General features: G+C 50.2%; 1 protein-coding gene across 4 annotated transcripts in view; it reads right to left on the bottom strand.

The window, feature by feature from the left end:
* INTS15 (integrator complex subunit 15) overlaps positions 1-16621 on the bottom strand; it is a 40688-nt gene extending 24067 nt beyond the window's left edge. For 2 of the 4 annotated variants that reach the window (XR_012000551.1, XM_025986195.2), the window contains exons 1-6: positions 16151-16587; positions 15474-15695; positions 13050-13215; positions 8780-9304; positions 7141-7180; positions 2139-2228 (exon numbers count right to left, since the gene is read on the bottom strand). Coding sequence is in view for 3 of the 4 variants with exons in the window: in XM_025986195.2 (XP_025841980.2) it covers positions 2139-2228; positions 7141-7180; positions 8780-9304; positions 13050-13215; positions 15474-15695; positions 16151-16342 (1235 nt within the window). In the remaining variant the exon portion in view is untranslated. Of the gene's footprint in view, positions 1-2138; positions 2229-2351; positions 3134-7140; positions 7181-8779; positions 9305-13049; positions 13216-15473; positions 15696-16150 lie in introns of those variants that run through there. The other 2 variants (XM_072753181.1, XM_025986194.2) reach the window with 2 other exon arrangements.
* Positions 16622-17200: the final 579 nt, after the last annotated feature.

Here is a 17200-nt window from a genome sequence, read left to right as displayed (position 1 = left end):
ACATTCTATATAGATATACTTCATTTTACAGTCTGCAAATATTTTCTCATACACAATTTTTTTTTAAGTTTGAACAATTACTTTAAAAAAAAAAGATTTTATTTATTTAGTTGAAAGAGAGAGAGAGGGAACACGAGCAGGGAGGAGGGGCAGAAGAAGAGGGAGAAGCAGACTCCCCGCTGAGCAGGGACCCAGATACTGTGGGCCCAGGACCCTGGTATGATGACCTGAGCTGAAGGCAGACACTTAACTGACTGAGCCATCCAGGCACCTGTCCTATGCAAATTTTTAATGTACATAAAATATTCATTAGCAAGAGCCTGGCACATACTTAGTAAACAGGAAATATTCTCATTATTAAAAAGTGAAAGGTGAAAATTGGTAAACGTGTAAACAGCGCATATACACCTACTTTTTTTTCTAAGATTTTATTTATTTATTCATGAGAGACACAGAGAGAAAGAGGCAGAGACATAGGCAGAGGGAGAAGCAGGCTTCCCTCAGGGAGCCCAATGTGGGACTCGATCCCTGAACTCCAGGATCATGCCCTGAACTGAAAGCAGAGCTTAACCACTGAGCCAGCTGTCCAGGTGTCCCTAAACCTACATTTTTAATAAGTAGACTTAATTACTCATGTACTACTAGAAACACCACCAAAGAAAGTTGGAGACTCCAGTAGCTTTATTTCCTACATTTTCCCTCCCTTCCCCTCTACACCCCTCCTCCTCTTTCTCTCCCCTCCCCTCCGTTTGTTCACCCAGTCACTCATGGCGAAAACCACCTTGGGTCTGAGAGGAGCCAAGACATAACTAGTCCCTGGAAATGTTTAGAGGAAGCCTCCTTTTGGGAGTCATGCTCATAGACCTCTAACTACACAGCCATTGGAGAGCTTCTTTTCCACGCTTTTTCAGAAACACTTGGCACCAGAGGTGAATACCAAGAACCAGCCAAGCGCTCATCTCCTGTTTCATGGGTGTGTCCCAAGACATGGAAGCAGACATTTACTTTTTCAGTCCCAGATCTGACCTCGGCAGATAAACGTATAAATAGGGAACACAATGAACCAGGAATAAAGAAGGCAAAGTCAGAGAAAGGGCAATTTCCTTTCTGGTTCATGGCTCTCAAATGTAATTTAAAAACAGATTCCTGGGCAGACCGGGTGGCTCAGTGGTTTAGCACCGTCTTCCGCCCAGGGCGTGATCCTGGAGACCTGGGATCAGGTCCCACGTCAGGCTCCCTGCATGGAGCCTGCTTCTCCCTCTGCCTGTGTCTCTGTTTCTCTCATGAATAAATAAAATCTTTAAAAATAAATAAAAATAAAAACATATTCCTGGGGCACCTGGGTGGCTCAGTTGGTGAAGCGTCTGCCTTCAGCTCAGGTCATGGTCCCAGGGTCATGGGATTGAGCCCCAGGTCCAGCTCTCTGCTCAGTGGGGAGCCTGCTTCTCCCTCTTCCTCTCTCCCTGCTTGTACGCTGTGTCAAATGAATAATATCTTAAAAAACAAACATCCCTGAGAGGCTGGTTCTTACCCACCAGCTGCAGCTCTGGGAACCTGGTTGAGCACTGTGGGTGCCCAAAGAGAGCCACAGGTTTGCAAGGCTGAGAAAGCACATATGGTCGGGGTCCTTTCCAACCAAGGGCAGACCCTACACAGCAGCTGCACTGGCTCCTGCTCCTAACCTTGAGGGATGCCCTGAACTCCAGACTTTGAAAAGAAAGAAAAAGAAAGAGAAAGAAAGAAAAGAGAAAGAAAGAAAAGAAAGAAAAGAAAAGAAAAGAGAAGAAAGAAAAGGAAGGAAGGAAGGAAGGACGGAAGGAGGAAGGAAGGAAGGAAGGAAGGAAGGAAGGAAGGAAGGAAGGAAGGAAGGAAGGAAGGAAGGAAGGAAGACACAGGAATTTATTAGGTAGTTTGGTTTGGTTTGGTCTGGTCTCCTGAGTGGTGGCCTTTGGCCAAGAACAGAAAGGTAGACAAACCACAAGGTTAAATTTCATCCCTACAAGTTCATCTTAGTCCTTTATTGCTCACTGGTCATAGTAAGCGTCTCTCATGCCTTGCTTCTAGTCCAGGGGAGTGTTAGGTCATAGCTAGTGATATCTCTTTTCTAAAACTAGTAAATGAGAACTCAAAGCCGATACCTTCCATTGAGTGCCAGCAAAAAAATGGAGGGAAGCAGACAGACCCTCGGGGCAGCACAGGGCAGAGGAGATGTGTTGTCAGTAGCATTTCTGTTAAAAAAAGTGCCTAAAATTATTATTCAATCTTCTAACCCCATCACTGCAGACCCACAAGGAAACCACTGCCACTCACAATGACTACATTTTAAAAATACAGTCCATAAAGTCTATAAAGCTGTTTAGAAAAAATTTATTTGAACATACGAAAGGAAAATTTAGACCCCGATAAAACAGAGGAGCTCCTCGCCGGGGATGGGCGGTCCTCTTGCAGGTCCCTGCCCAGTTCCCCAGCCAGCGCCAAGCGCCCAGGCCCAGCCTCGAGCTCACGGAGCTCCCCGGGAACCCGGGTGGCAGGGGCCCCGTCACATTCACGTACGGAGATGCCAAAGGGCCTTGCAAATGCTGCTCATCACAGCTGTGCTCGGGGCAGCACGGGCTCCCTGCATGTCTGAAACGACACACAGATACTGGCTTGTGGAGTCGGTGTGTCCGCAGGCCTCCCAAGCCCTCATCAGGCGCTGCCCACTCCTCCTTTCATCGATCCCACGTGGACTTCTGCAAATGTGACCCCATGGGAGGCCCCCCGACTGCAACGCTGCACAACTTCGGCACCAAGACAGTCCTGCCAGGGCAACGAGGGGCCACCACCTGCCCCACGAGGTCCTCTTCTGCGGGATGGCTGCCCCCTTCTCTGAAAGGCTTCCTCCGGCCCACACAGAAGGCACACTGCCCCTCAGTTGCACACGGGATCGGCCTAGCGAATGGGCCTGAACGGGAATGTCATGCCCGAGATGAAGGTGTGCCCTGGGTGTGTGGGCAGGGCAGGATGGGCGGCAGGGTGGGCCGGCACGGCCCCGTAGCCCAGCGGGGGCGTGTGGATATGGGGGTAGAAGCCTGGGGGGAGCGCCGCATGTGGTGCCTGCTGCACAGGGCCCGAGATCACCAGCTGGAGCAGGCTGCAAATACAAGCACAAGGGTTAGGCCGGGGTGACTGGGCTGGCCTGTCTACTTGTGGAGGCAGCACCCTGAGGACAGTAGAGAAGGCCTGGGCACGGTGGGGCCTCACACATGCACCAGGAGAGGTGCCCCACATAGGCACAGAACATGCGGTTTCCAGAGGGGGAAATCTGTCAACCTGGGGTAGAATAGGGGTGGCTTGTGGCTATGGATGACCTGGGGGTGGCAGGATTGAAATTGGTCCCGGACAGAGGAGAGAGGAGCAGCTGGCAATAGGAAAAGCAGGATCCTGTGGGCAACAAAAGAGAGGGAGGGACCTGAGGAAACCACACGGCAGGTGCCCAAGGGCTCCAGTGGCAGGACTGTGGAGGAAGGGTCTGCACTCAGGCTTACAGCCTCAGGACGCTCTGGGCACAGCTTCAGTGTGGTGGCCTGGGCACCCCTACACCTCTGCTTCACTCCCAACTGTCTACAGTTAAGAGGTCATGACCCAGACACTGCAGCAAGTAGGATGGCAGGCCACAGTGTTCTCAGCGTCACTCGTCATGATTGAGTCCCTGCCAAATTCCAAGCACAGCCACGTGAAAGCTGGCCTTCCAGAGACTCTCATGTGAGCATGGTATAGGGCCCTGCCCTCCTGATGGCGCAGGCCTGGACCCGGCCCTTACCCGTTCCCTCTCTGCAGAGCTTCCAACCCTCCTCTTTACTTGCTTCTACAATGCAGGGGTGACAGTCGTCTGCACCCACACTCCAGCCCTACACATCATACCACCTCTGGGTCTCCACAAACCACCTCACGACCCTGTCACTCCTCCCTTCCACCCACAACTGCTCCAAGCCAGGGGTGCCATGCACCTTCTTGGGCCTGTGCCCCCTCTCTGTGGTTTGGAATATCCACAGGCTCGGCCTCCCTTCTGGTATCCCTCTCAGTTTCCAATATTGGTCCCTTTTGAAACTCCCTGAAGAGTTCTCTCTGATTGGTCTCGTCCTTGACAAACCTCTACATTCCCTCCCAGAAAGATCAGCAGAGATTCCTACCTTTCCCACCACTGACAGCCCTCCCAGGCCTTAGTGCACCCACATCCTGCAGTCAATCCCAAATACCCAATCACGCCTTAATCAGAGAAACTTGGGATCCCTGGGTGGCGCAGCGGTTTGGCGCCTGCCTTTGGCCCAGGGCGCGATCCTGGAGACCCGGGATCGAATCCCACGTCGGGCTCCCGGTGCATGGAGCCTGCTTCTCCCTCTGCCTGTGTCTCTGCCTCTCTCTCTATCATAAATAAATAAAAATTAAAAAAAAAAATCAGAGAAACTTCTTGGGCCCTTGGGCCCTTTCCTCTTTAGGACTGAGGTCTCCTTTCCCAGCCCTGCCTCTCCCCTCCCTCCCTTGGCCCTCAGCTGCAGACACTATGGCTCTGCTCTTCCTCTTCTGGCCACACCCCAGGGCCATGGCTTGAGCTGGTTTCTAATCTCCACAGCATCTAATCTGGTCTCTCCACATCACCAGATCTGTCTGCCTGGTCCTGTTCATACCCATCATTTACCCTCAGGACTTCCTCATCCCACGAAGCCATACCTTCTCTGCAACCTGTGTTGCTTGGTCCAGGAACAACCCCAGGCACTTGGCCCTGGCTCCTGTCGATGCCTACCTGGAGCTCTGAGGGTGGGAGCTAAGCCTTCTGCAGACTGACCCCTTCCCCCCAGTACAAAGCCTGGTGCCCACAGGAGGGGCTCAAAAGATTAACTGAAGGCACGAAGAAAGCTGCTGCCCTCTCACGGCCCAAAACTCTTCGGAGCCCCTTTTCATTTATGTTACTACTTTTCTATAACCTGGGATGAGAAATTCACTCAAAATAAGCAAACACAGAAATAAACCTAAGGAGGGTATTACAGAAACAAAATGTAAGTCCTATGTTTGTTTGAACCTACATACCCTGCCAGAGACAAAAGGAGTTTCAAGAAATTTCCAGTCTCTTCGGAAAGCAATAAAAAGAACAGAGACTATCTGAAGTCAGAGAAGTTTTCCAAGTGACCACACGTCCTGTTCTTCCCCGCACTAATGCCAGGCTGCCCTGGGAGGTTGGGTTTTGGGACACACGTGTCAGGAGGGCAGGGCCCAACACAGGGTGTGAGGAAGTTCCACTGGGATTCCAATGGGAACCAGTCCACACTGCTCAGAAAATAAGGGATCTACACCCAATCACTGCGTTGACGCCCTGAAACATTCACACTAAACAATGGCTGAGCACAAAGAAGTGAAATATTACTAAGAGATTACTGCAAGAGGAGCAGAAAGATGCCCACTTATACTAACACACTCATCAGATGCCAGGTGATTTTCCTAGAGCCCCGGGCGGGGGGGTAAAGGAACAGTGTGGGCTCCTGAGGGACAGGCGTCCATTCTGTTGAGCAGGATCATTTTGTTGCACTGGGAGCCAGCACACTCCACCTATTTGGTTTTTGTATCTGCCCAGACACCTGATCGAAGCCACCTTCCCACAGCAGGGCCTGGTACCAAGATCCCTAAGCACACAGGAGCACGCAGTCCCTGGGCAGCAACTAGTCTTGCTGTCAGCCCACAAGCTGGCACCTGGCCAACCCTCTGGCCTCCAGTTATGTGTGTTATCAGCCTGCTACATGTGCCCAGACTCACTGACCCAGCAGAGTTGGTGGGCCAGACCCTGGGCAGTTGAAAGCACCCCTACTGTGGTGGAGCCTGGTAGCTGGCTCCCACTCTGTCCACACTGCTGGCCAATGCCAGCCCTGGAGCCCCAGTGCCTCTGTCCCTGATAAAGGCCAACGTGACCCTCTGAAGAAAGGATGTTAGTAATCCTACCAACATCACTGGATTGTCTTCTGTCCCTGTGCAGGATAGAGCTGTGCCCTCGGCTACAGATGCTTTCTCACCTCCGTGTCACAATTACTATTTTTAGTGGATACATAATTTCTGTTCTGTTGATGTATCACTACTAACTTACTAAGTATCCCCATACTTGAGGGCCATGAGGTTGCTTCCAGTGTTTTGCTACTAATACTGCATTTGCCTGAAACGTTTTTGCACATACAGCTTTTGCTTCTTAGAGTCCGGAGGAAATTAAGTGACGTTCCTACATTATGAAAATAATAGTATGCTGCACAGCAGCTAATACTTCTTAGACACTACACACCAAGTCCTATCCTAAGTGCTGTGTTTCTATTTTAATCCTCACAAAATCCTCTGGGTGGGGCGAGAGGCAGGGGGATGAAGCAGGTATTATTATTTTCTTGATTTTGCAGATAAAACAAGGCAGTGGAAGATACGGAACTTGCCCACGGTCATACAGAGAGCAAGCAGCCAGCCTGGACTCCTCCCCACTATTCATATTGCTTCCCTCAAATGATGACAATAAGCACCATTTAAGGTCAGAATCCCACATGCCGGGGACTAGGCTGGAAGGTTACAAATACCACCTCATTTAATCCTCACTACGACCCTATGACAGAGGAAAACTGTCCCCCAGTTTTACAAGGGCTGAAACCGAGGCTCATGACAGGTGGAGCTATTGCCCAAGCATCACGGAAAACCAGTTAGAACCATGCTTATAACCCACTCAGGGTCACCCATCAACAAATCCTAACTGACACGCTATGCCCTGGGGCCATGGCTCTGCAGTGTTTACCAAAGGCCTATGCCACCCACATTGTCACCAACAATATGTGTGCACAAACATCAAAAGTCACCAGGAAACACATATGCTAATTTAGTGAGGGGTAAGTGACTCTGAGCTTACTCCTGTTTCTTTCCTTGACTCCCAGGCAAGGTGGCTTTATCTGTTTGAATTACTCTCCACTTGGGCTTTCTCTCATGTGGGTCATGCTATCATACCTCCCACTCATCATTAGATCCTTAGGGGGCTCCTTACATACAAATGCTCTAGACCCTACAGACCAACTCTACCCAAGGAGGCCAGGACGAGGGGTCCACCCGAAGCCCAGCCCAGCCCGAAGTCTTTGAGAGGGCACTTACTTATTATGAGGCAGCCTGGAGCACAAGGTTCTCAGGTCATCTGAAATCAAGGAGATATATCATAAGGAACAGACTGGAGACAAGATGAAACGTTCACTGAGTTCTTTTCAAGGATGTTGACAAGACAGCAATAGTGCCTTAACTATATTTTCCTAACGTCACTTAGAAACCATGTTCTCTCTTCCTTCAATTCTTGCTTTTTAACAACTAGGTCCAGGGCAGCCCGGTGGCTCAGCAGTTTAGTGTCGCCTTCAGCCCAGGGCCTGATCCTGGACACCCGGGATCGAGTCCCACATTGGGTTCCCTGCATGGAACCTGCTTATCCCTCTGCTTGTGTCTCTGCCTCTCTCTCTGCGTCTCTCATGGCTAAATAAATAAAATCTTAAAAAACAAAAACAAAAATTAGGTCCAAACAGAATACATGACTCAGGAAGGGGGGCAGGTCTACCAGGAACCATGGTTTTCGCACCCATGGCTGTGAAAAGGCCCAGAGGCAGGGCTCTCACTGAGCAGATCAGATGCTCAAACGCATCACGCATCAGAGTGACTGCCGCCTGGGGTCACTGGCAACATCTGGGAGCTCATAGTCACTAAAGCACAGGTGCGATGAAACACGGAGAGTGCTCTAGCACTGAAGTGCCAGAGAATTATGGACCCTGGAAACAGGTGCTGGAAATGCTTCATGCACTTGATTGAACCTGTGTACTATGTACTGCAGAAAAGGAAAAGGTTCAAGGCGCCCGAAAGGCTCAGTCAAACATCTGCTTTTGGCTCAGGTCATGATCCTGGGGTCCTGGGGTTGAGCCCTATGTCAGGCTCCTTGTTCAGCGGGGAGCCTGCTTCTCCCTCTCCCTCTGCCTGCCTCTCCCCCGCTTGTGTTGTCAAATAAATGAATGAATGAATGAATGAATGAATAAATAAATAAATAAATAAATAAAATCTTTAACAAAAAAGAAAAGATTTTCTACAAGGAAAGATGGTAAGGTGGTTTTTTTTGTTTTGTTTTTAAGATTTTATTTATTTATTCATAGAGATGCAGAGAGAGAGAGAGAGAGAGGCAGAGACACAGGCAGAGGGAGAAGCAGGCTCCTTGCAGAGAGCCTGATGTGGGACTCAATCCAGGGTCTCCAGGATCACGCCCTGGGCTGCAGGCAGCACTAAACTGCTGCGCCACCGGGACTGCCCAGTAAGGTGTTATTCTGATTCTTTTTTTTTTTTTTTTTTTTTAATTTTTATTTATTTATGATAGTCACAGAGAGAGAGAGAGGCAGAGACACAGGCAGAGGGAGAAGCAGGCTCCATGCACCGGGAGCCTGATGTGGGATTCGATCCCGGGTCTCCAGGATCAAGCCCTGAGCCAAAGGCAGGCGCCAAGCCGCTGCGCCACCCAGGGATCCCCTGTTATTCTGATTCTTAAGGAGTCCCGGGTCCTGGGCAAAGGGGCTGGGAGAGACACAGACTGCATGGCCAGTGTTCTCCCTGGGCATGCTCTGTGACTTTGCCCTGGTATCCTGTGCTAAGAGGAAAGGAGTCCTGAAAGAGCAGAGGATGATGCGTGGCCAGGACTCCCTGTCTTCCTTCTGGCAGGGGGTGGTGGCAGCCCTGCCCCCCAGAGGGCCCAGGCCAGGGAGTCACCCACCTCTCGTGCACAGCAGGGCCCCGGAAGCCATGGCTACTTGCAGAGCCTGCGCCAGCCGGTCCAGGGAGAGCTCGATCTCCTGGGAGGCGTTGAGGGGGTTCAGTTCATCCGCCAGCCTGTTAATCTCCTCTACCAGGGGGACCATGTGGTCAAACAGGATGAGCCCCAGGCGCCCATACAGATTCTTCTCAGTTAAGTGCACCTGGACCACCATAAGGACCTGCAGGACGCTGAGGTGGAGTTTTGAGTACAAGAGGTGGGAGTCTCTGTCCATCCCTCCAGAGTCCTTTGGAACTTTGGGAGTGACGTGGCCATTAGATAAGGAGGGCTTCTTCTTCCTTTTATAAGCCAGAGGGGCCTTCACACACCAGCGGATCAATCCAGTGAGTGGGGTGAGCTCTAAAAATCCTATGGGGAGATTGGCAGCAATCGGAGTATTTAAAAAAGTGATGAGAATCAACCTTGGGTCCTCAAAAATCCAGCTGACAATCATTTCGAGCAAATCCAATGGTGGGATGAGGTCATCTGCCAACAGAAACGCTTTAAGTCAGAAGTGTCTGCAGCCCCCATGACAGAGGCAGATGTCAGGGAGATGGGCCCGAGGGCACAGTACGCAGCACCTGACACACAGACTACGCATTTTGTTTACCTTTGTTTACCTATCTTCCACCCCCTTTCCCAGAACACCCCCCCAACACCTTGAGGGCTGGGACTCTCATCTTAGAGCCAGGACTGTCTAGCCACAGTGGGCTCAACAACTTATTTGTTAAATAAACAATTACCTAGAACTCCATCACGCCTTAACTTGTCCCATGGGTCAATTTAAATAAACTCCCACACTCTTTATACCCCAAACTGCTACCACACCTCAGCCCCTTCCAGAGAGTAGGGTTTGTCCCTGGGCAGGTGGCTCCTCTGTGGCAGTGATGGCTACAGTGGCCTCTGCTCAGAGCAGCTCTGAGAGTGGTGAGGGGTCAGTCAGCCACCAAGAACCATCTAAGCCCCAAATCTGGAATCCTTGTCTAAATGAAGACTGACCTCCTGTGACCCTGGACCTGGTACATTCTACACCCTAGACAGAGAACAATAATTAAAATAAATGCTGACCTTTATTTTGGGCTTACTATTTTCTAGGCCCCAATCTACATCCTTTACACAGATTAACTCACTCCTCACATAACCCACCTATTATAGGAAGGAGGAGGCTTGGTGATATCAAGTCACTCCCCTGGGACTCATTAGAAGTGTGTGGTGGGCCCAGATCTGGGCCCAGATGGCTTGGCTCTGAACCACTCAACTGCACTGCCCATCCTGGGAGTGGCACACAAAGCCCTTGTCTGTGAGCATGGGAATGGGTCCCCAGCCTCCTGTCTCTGGAGCTGTGCAGCTCTCAGCTCACACAGAGCTAAGGGTGACAAGGTCCCTTCCAGGATGCTGAGGCCAAAGCCAAGTAAGAGACAGGAGAGTGTGGAGTGAGACACATATTGACCGAGACTCCTCCTCCAGAGACATGCCCCTTCTTCCGGAGATCATGCCTACCTACTCATGTGTTCAACCTCGCCCTGCCCTTGTTATATAAATGAGGACAATAGGTAGCAGTTGTCCTCCTTCACTTGGCACAATAAGCAGTGGGAGACCCTGTGTCTGGCCCCTTGAACCCTTGAGAGGTTTCTGTCTGATGAATGCCAGTCTCATACCTACTCGTCCAGCACACTACCACCCCCCGACACCCACACACATCTAAGCCGAGGCATCTCTAAGAGCCTGAAAGCTATGTGTACGTGTGTGCCCGGTGCATAAAGTGAGCGAGTGTACTTGAGCAAGTTATAAGTTACCTCCATGACCTTCCTACTCAAAGACGCAAGTTCTCTGCACCATTCGGGCAAGAGGAGGTTCTGTCTCCTTAGGTGAGCTTCTTCCACCTTGTAGTTTTGAAGGTACAGATGGCCCAGGAATGCTCTCCTGTTACCAGAAGCTCCCAAGAGCAGCATCGGTCACCATTCCGACTGTGGACTCCAGTCCCTCCTCTAGGGCCACCACTGTGTGCCTGGTGACCTCCCTATCTCCAAACTCACCAAGTTGTATACATTAAAGATGTATAGCTTTTTGCATGCTGATCATACCTCCATACAATGGTTGCAAAACAATCACCAACACGTTAGACTGGCAAACTGGCTTAAGAGAAAAATACCATGTCTCATATCCATTCTAGAATGCTCGTATTCTCTAAACATGACTTCCTTTTCCACACTGTCTAATCTGTCCCCAATGTGAAGGGCAATTCCCATCCTTGTTGGTCTGGAATAATGGATGGCTTGGAAAAGCAACCATGATGCTGTACAATGGTTTAATTAAATCTTTCCTTTGGGAAAACAAAGGGCCCAACTACTGTTCCCAGCTATTAACAGCTCTGAGGAAGCCTTTACAGAAGAGTGCCAGGGAAAAGCCCACTCTAGCAGCAGAGTACTACTCACAAGACCTGCCTCCCAGCCCAGGGGCACACCACTGGGACAGTGACAGTTTAAAAGTACACATGACTATGACACGCACTTCTATGTTCATACTGCCCACACGGACTTCCTTAAGAGAAATAAAAAATTGAACAGTAAGGGGAAAAAAAGTACAAATAAAAGGACAAGTATAATCATGGTGCTGCTGGAGTGAACAAAACTGGAAATGTTGAAGGCTCTCCTGCTGCTGATTTAGCCATCAGACCAGAATAAGAGACTGTCAGCCCTCTGAGTGGCAAGAACCGAGAGCAAAGGAGGAATCTGAAATAGAAATGCAGGCTTTGAGTCTGGCTCTGCAGAAAAAGTGCCTACCGTGGTGAGGTCTGAAACCTCCCCGTGTGGAAATCCAGGCCCAGAGTCCCTGCCCACGGGCCAAATGGACTGTGGGGTTCACACAAGGACACAGATGTAAAAGGATGCAGTGCTTCATGAAACCTTGTCAATCCATGTTCCTTAGAACCCACCTCTGGGGGAGGTAAGTACACAGCAGAGCCTAGTCAGTGTAGGTCTGAGACTCCCATTCTAATTCAACCAGAGCTAGTCAACCTGTATTGGTTTTATTGGGAGCCTGCAAAAAAGACCTGACTAGAGTGCTCTGATGCTGGACAGGGATGGGGACAAGGGCTTCTCCCAGTTGAAGTCAAATGCCATCTACTGGCTGCCTAAGGACTTCGCCAGGCATCTTCCTAAGAAAGCTTTAAAAATGTCACCAGGAAAAAAAAAAGAAAAAAGAAAAAAAAAATGTCACCACGGTAGAAGCGCCACACATGCCTCCCAGTACAATATGCCCAGGACACACCTAGGCAGGATTGTTGCCAAAAATGTTTAACCCAAATTTTACATAAGGAAACATCAGATAATCTAAATTGAGGGACATTCTGCAAAACAACTGGCCTGAGCTCTTCAAAAACATCAATGTCATAAGAAAATTTTTTTAATGCTTTATCTGTTCAAGATTTAAAAAGACCAAAGTGACATAACAACTATGTATAACGTATGAACCCTGATGGGATCCTGAATTCTCCTGACCCTTCAAGGGGCGGCAGGGCTATAAAAGACATTATTGAGATAATTAGGGAAATCTGAATCTGGTCTATATAAGAGATAATGGTATTCCCTCCATATTTAATTTCTTGGGTGTGATAATGGTATCATGGTTACTAAGGGAATGCTCATTTTTGCAAGAGAGATACATATGTGCTTAAGTCCTTGATATATGACATTGGTAACAAACTCTCAAAAATTCAGGAAAACCAAACACTTTCAAGTATGTGTGAGAGAGGGGGAGAGAAAGAGAGGAAGGGAAAGAGAGAACATGGTAAGTGTTAACAGGTGGTGAACCTAGGTGAGAGTCTTGCAAACTTATAATAATCTTGCCACTTTGCAAAGTTTTGATATTTTCTAAAATAAAAAGTGATGGATCAGAAAAAGCAAGTCATCCAGGGAGAGAGCCATGTCTTCCCCAGACATCATTTGCCAGCATTTTTTTTTTTGTAGTCGCCAGCATTTTTAGGCTGTCTGCCACTCGGACCATTACTGAGTTTGGCAAGTGGGAGTCACTAAGGAAAGCTCCCTGCTGGCAAATTCCAGAAGTCCAGGTGGTCCCTTCCTTTCGCTTTTCAGCCTAAAAGAAAACACACATTTCAGAGGGGAAAAAAAAAGCCAACACTTCTACTGGACATTTTGCCTAGGTGTTTGGTGGAAATAAAAATGACAATCAACTGAGCTGCTTTAACAGCCACAGCCTGTTTCAAATTTACCTGATGACAGGTCATACAGTGCGGTGACAGAAGTTATGAACTGGCAGCAGAAGCGAGGGCTGGCACTGAGTATCTGCTTCAGCGTCTGCACGGATCCCGGCACCAGACAGCAGTAGTCATCCACGAGGGCCCTGGCTAACCTCACACAGTAGACCACAGGCGTCCGCTGGAAAGAAGCCACAGTCCACATAACTACAAGTGTTGTGATCTAGTAGACAACTATGTACATGTGGTGGAGACCACCACACCTGGGAAAATCACTTTCCAAGAGGGGGGCAAAAAGATGTTCAGAGCTTATTTGACATAGAGCTCAGCCAACCTAAGCCCACAGACCAAATCCATCCTGACACCTGTTGCTGTAAATAAACTTCTGCTGAAACATGGATCTGCTCATCTGTTTGCTATTGTGTAAGGCTGCTCCTACACTACAAAGGCAGAGCTGACTGGTTTTGACGCAGACCATATGATCCACAGAGCCTAAAATATTACTGTCTTACCCTTTCCATAAAAGGCCTGCGGACTCTTGCTCTGAAGTTCACTTAGGAAAGATCGCTTCTAACTTCAGGTGAGGAAATGATAACTTTTGTGACCCTATAGGTGAGACTCCAAAGGTAGAAATGAACAGTTGCTACCACTTTAAAGAGCTTGCCGAGTGTTTGTGAGTGCTCATGTGATTCTAGAGCAATGCTTCTTCACTTTCTCTCTCTCTCTTATGATCCTCCTTTACAGATTTCCGTAATATTTTCAAATCCTACCTTACCACCCTCCCCTGCCTTTTTCCTTCCCACTCAGAGGCCAATCTGTAGCTACTGCCACATTCAACAGCTGCTCAGGATGCTCCAGTTCCAGGGCCCCTGGGTGGCCTACTGGGGGGAAGCTGCAAGGAGACAGCAGGCCAGATTGTTCCCTCGGGCTCAGATCTGCTCCCACAACCACAAACTACCATCCCCCGCCTTCCCTAGCAGGAAGCTGCAGCCTCTTGCCTCGATGGGGCAAATCAAACCACTGTGACCCTTTCTTGTCACTGACATCTGCTTTTTGCCAAAAAGCCAGCACAACAGCATCAGGAGAGAGAAATGGGAAATCATGTGATGAATTACAAGATGCTAAGCCTAACTATACTAGGTGATCAGCGGACAGAGGTAATTGTGACATTAAATACAGCACACACGATCAATTCAGATGCCCCTGAGATCGGACTGGTGAGAATTAAGGTACAGATTCCACCAAGACTTACCTGTGTGCCACAAAGGACAACGTATCTTTCTAGCCACGTTGTGAGAATAAACAGTTTTCAAGGAAAACGTCTACATTAATTGGGAAACAAAACCCAACACTAAATAACTTCAAGTACTTGAGAATGAAGCAGGTTTGTGAAAATGGATATGGCAAATTCTGTCAGCTTAGTTGAGAATCATGTTAATTCGAATTCTGAGTTAATCACTACTCCAATTACCAATTTTTGAAAAGACTCTGAGTAATAAAAAAAGCAAAACAAAATCTTTTCAAATACCCTCTAACACAAAATCTTCTGATATTCTTTGATATTTAAAAACACACTAGAAGGTTCTGACATCCATAACCATTAGAAGAGCCATGATCTTTGTAATGTCACCCCGGGACAATGCAAAACAATTCACATGCTTACTGACCTAATTGTATATAATTTGATTTACAATAATCTTAAAAACAGGGATCCCTGGGTGGCGCAGCGGTTTAGCGCCTGCCTTTGGCCCAGGGGACGATCCTGGAGACCTGGGATCGAATCCCACGTCGGGCTCCCTGCATGGAGCCTGCTTCTCCGTCTGCCTATGTCTCTGCCTCTCTCTCTGTCTCTGTGTGACTATCATAAATAAATAAAATTTAAAAAATAACAATAATCTTAAAAACAAACAAACTGAACTTTAAGGCCACAACATGCATAACTATTTTCAAAATACTACCTTATTTCCAGCTAAGGAAAAGAATTTTTCACTTGTCCCGGAGATGAACTTTTTTTTTATTTTTAAAATCCATTTACCATTACAAACTACGGTTTTGTCAGGTATGGTTACCACCCGCATGCAACTGCAGATGTAGGGTAGCAGCACACAGGGTAGTGACAGCAAGGAGATAACACACAGGAAAAGCCTCACCTGAAACCCAATTAAGGGAAGAATTCCTGACACTAAACTCCTCTTCAGACTCTTAGAAGAAGGCTATTTCGGGGATTCCTGGGTGGCTCAGCAGTTAGCACCTGCCTTCCTCCCAGGGCCTGATCCTGGAGTCCAGGGATCCAGTCCCACATCAGGCTCCCTGCATGGAGCCTGCTTCTCCCTCTGTGTCTCTGCCTTTCTCTCTCTGTCTCATGAATAAATAAATAAAATCTTAAAAAAAAAAAAAAAAAAAAGGAGGAAGAGGAGAAGGCTACTTCTGGAGAAGTACCTGGAGCCAGGAGGCCGCACACTCCAACACTGGGATTCGACACACAGCCACTGCCATGGAGACCAGTTTTCCCAACAAGCTCATCCGGCTGTCATCAGCCTTGTTCCCTTGGGGGCTGAAAAGGGATGAGAAAATAATCTGCCGGACAGAGTCCTTGGTTTGTTCCTGGAAGTAATTGCACATGATTTCGAGAAGCTGGAGCTCCTGAAGTGAATTCAACCTCTGTAAAACAAATCGGAGAGAAGCGATAAGAAATTAAGCTTTAACCTGCGCGTGAATTCTTAAGGCAAGAAAACAGGAACGACTCTCTTTTCCCCAGGGAACTGTTCACTCCTCTACAGCCCGAGTCCCAGGGGAGAAGAACTCTGCTACTCTCAGATGTCACTATACGGAATTCTACATCATCCTGGGGCGCTCAGGACGACCTACACAGGTTTGAGACTCGATTACAGGCCTTTAACGTCTCTTCCCGCAGCACCACTGAGGCCGGGCTGTCGCACCCAGCTGAGCAATGCTCAGGAAGCCAGAGCAGGTGCGCTGGGGCTGCTGCGAAGGAGCCCGGCCACGGGCGAGAACGGAGCCGCTCAGACCAAGAGGGTCTGTGCTTGGCAAACGCTTGTCACCGCGAGGGGCGGAAGAGGGAGCGAGAGTCTCCTTCTCGCGGACGCCCGCCGCACCTTGGGCTGCGCGCCGCGCTCCTTGGGCACCTGGAACACGAACTCCTCGAGCAGCTCCACGGGGCCCTTGTCCACGATGGGCAGCGGCGCGCTCTGCAGCTGGCTGCTGAAGTAGATGTCCAGGTGGTACAACACCTCCTTGGCAGCGCTCAGCGCGTCGCGGCGCAGCAGCGAGTGGCGGATGTCGCTCATGGTGCGGCCGCCGCGGCCCGGGGCGCCCGGAGCGCGTCGGGACTTCCGCCCCGGGCCCCGCGGGCGCGCCCGCCGCCGCCGAGACAAAGAGGCCGCAACCCGGCCTCTGCCCGCCGACCCCGGCGCCCGCCCGCCTGCGGCTCCCGCTCGGGCCTGCTTAGGGGGCCATCGCCGCCGCCGCCGGCCAGCGGGCGCCCGGCTGTGCGACTGCGGCGCCACCGAGGGCAGCGGGAGCCCGACGCCGCGGAGCCGAACGGCGGCGGAATGCCGAGCGCGGCGACGGCGGCCCGCAGGGGCCAAGCGAGGGCCGTGGCGAGGGCCGGCTCTCGGGAGGGCGCCACCTGGCGGCCCGGCCCGCCCGCGTGGAGGGAGGCCCGCCCCGTCCCCCCAGGGCCCCGCCCCCGAGCCCCGCGACCGCCCTCGGACCTGGAGCCGGGCGGCCGCGCCCACAGCTGGACGCTGATTGGGCTTCGAGCTCCACCAGCCAGCGCGCAGGACGGGAAGCTCCTCTGGCTTCCTTTGCGCGGCGCTGGAAGCCTACTGATTAATTTCACCGCGCTTTTCCACCTGTAGGATGGGCTCGCTGGGGCTGGGACATAGCTCAGGCCTCAGCAGGCCGCGTCAAAGATTATGTCTAGTCTGGAACTCTTGGGGCTGCGGTGACAAATGATGCATCCTGACCCCCCGCCTCCAAGTTCTTGTCACGAGTTCCCCCTTCCCCAACCCCCTCCAGTACGGATGGCCATGGCAATCTTAGGTATCCTGCTCCTGAAAACTCTCCCCTCCTAAAAGCTCTCAGCACTTTCTATGGATCTCTTCTGCATCCATCTCTGCACTGAATTAACGAGGCAGTGGCGG

This window comes from Vulpes vulpes, chromosome 3 (assembly GCF_048418805.1).
Source record: "Vulpes vulpes isolate BD-2025 chromosome 3, VulVul3, whole genome shotgun sequence".
NCBI lineage: Eukaryota > Metazoa > Chordata > Mammalia > Carnivora > Canidae > Vulpes > Vulpes vulpes.
This window is presented reverse-complemented; position numbering and strand designations above follow the sequence as displayed.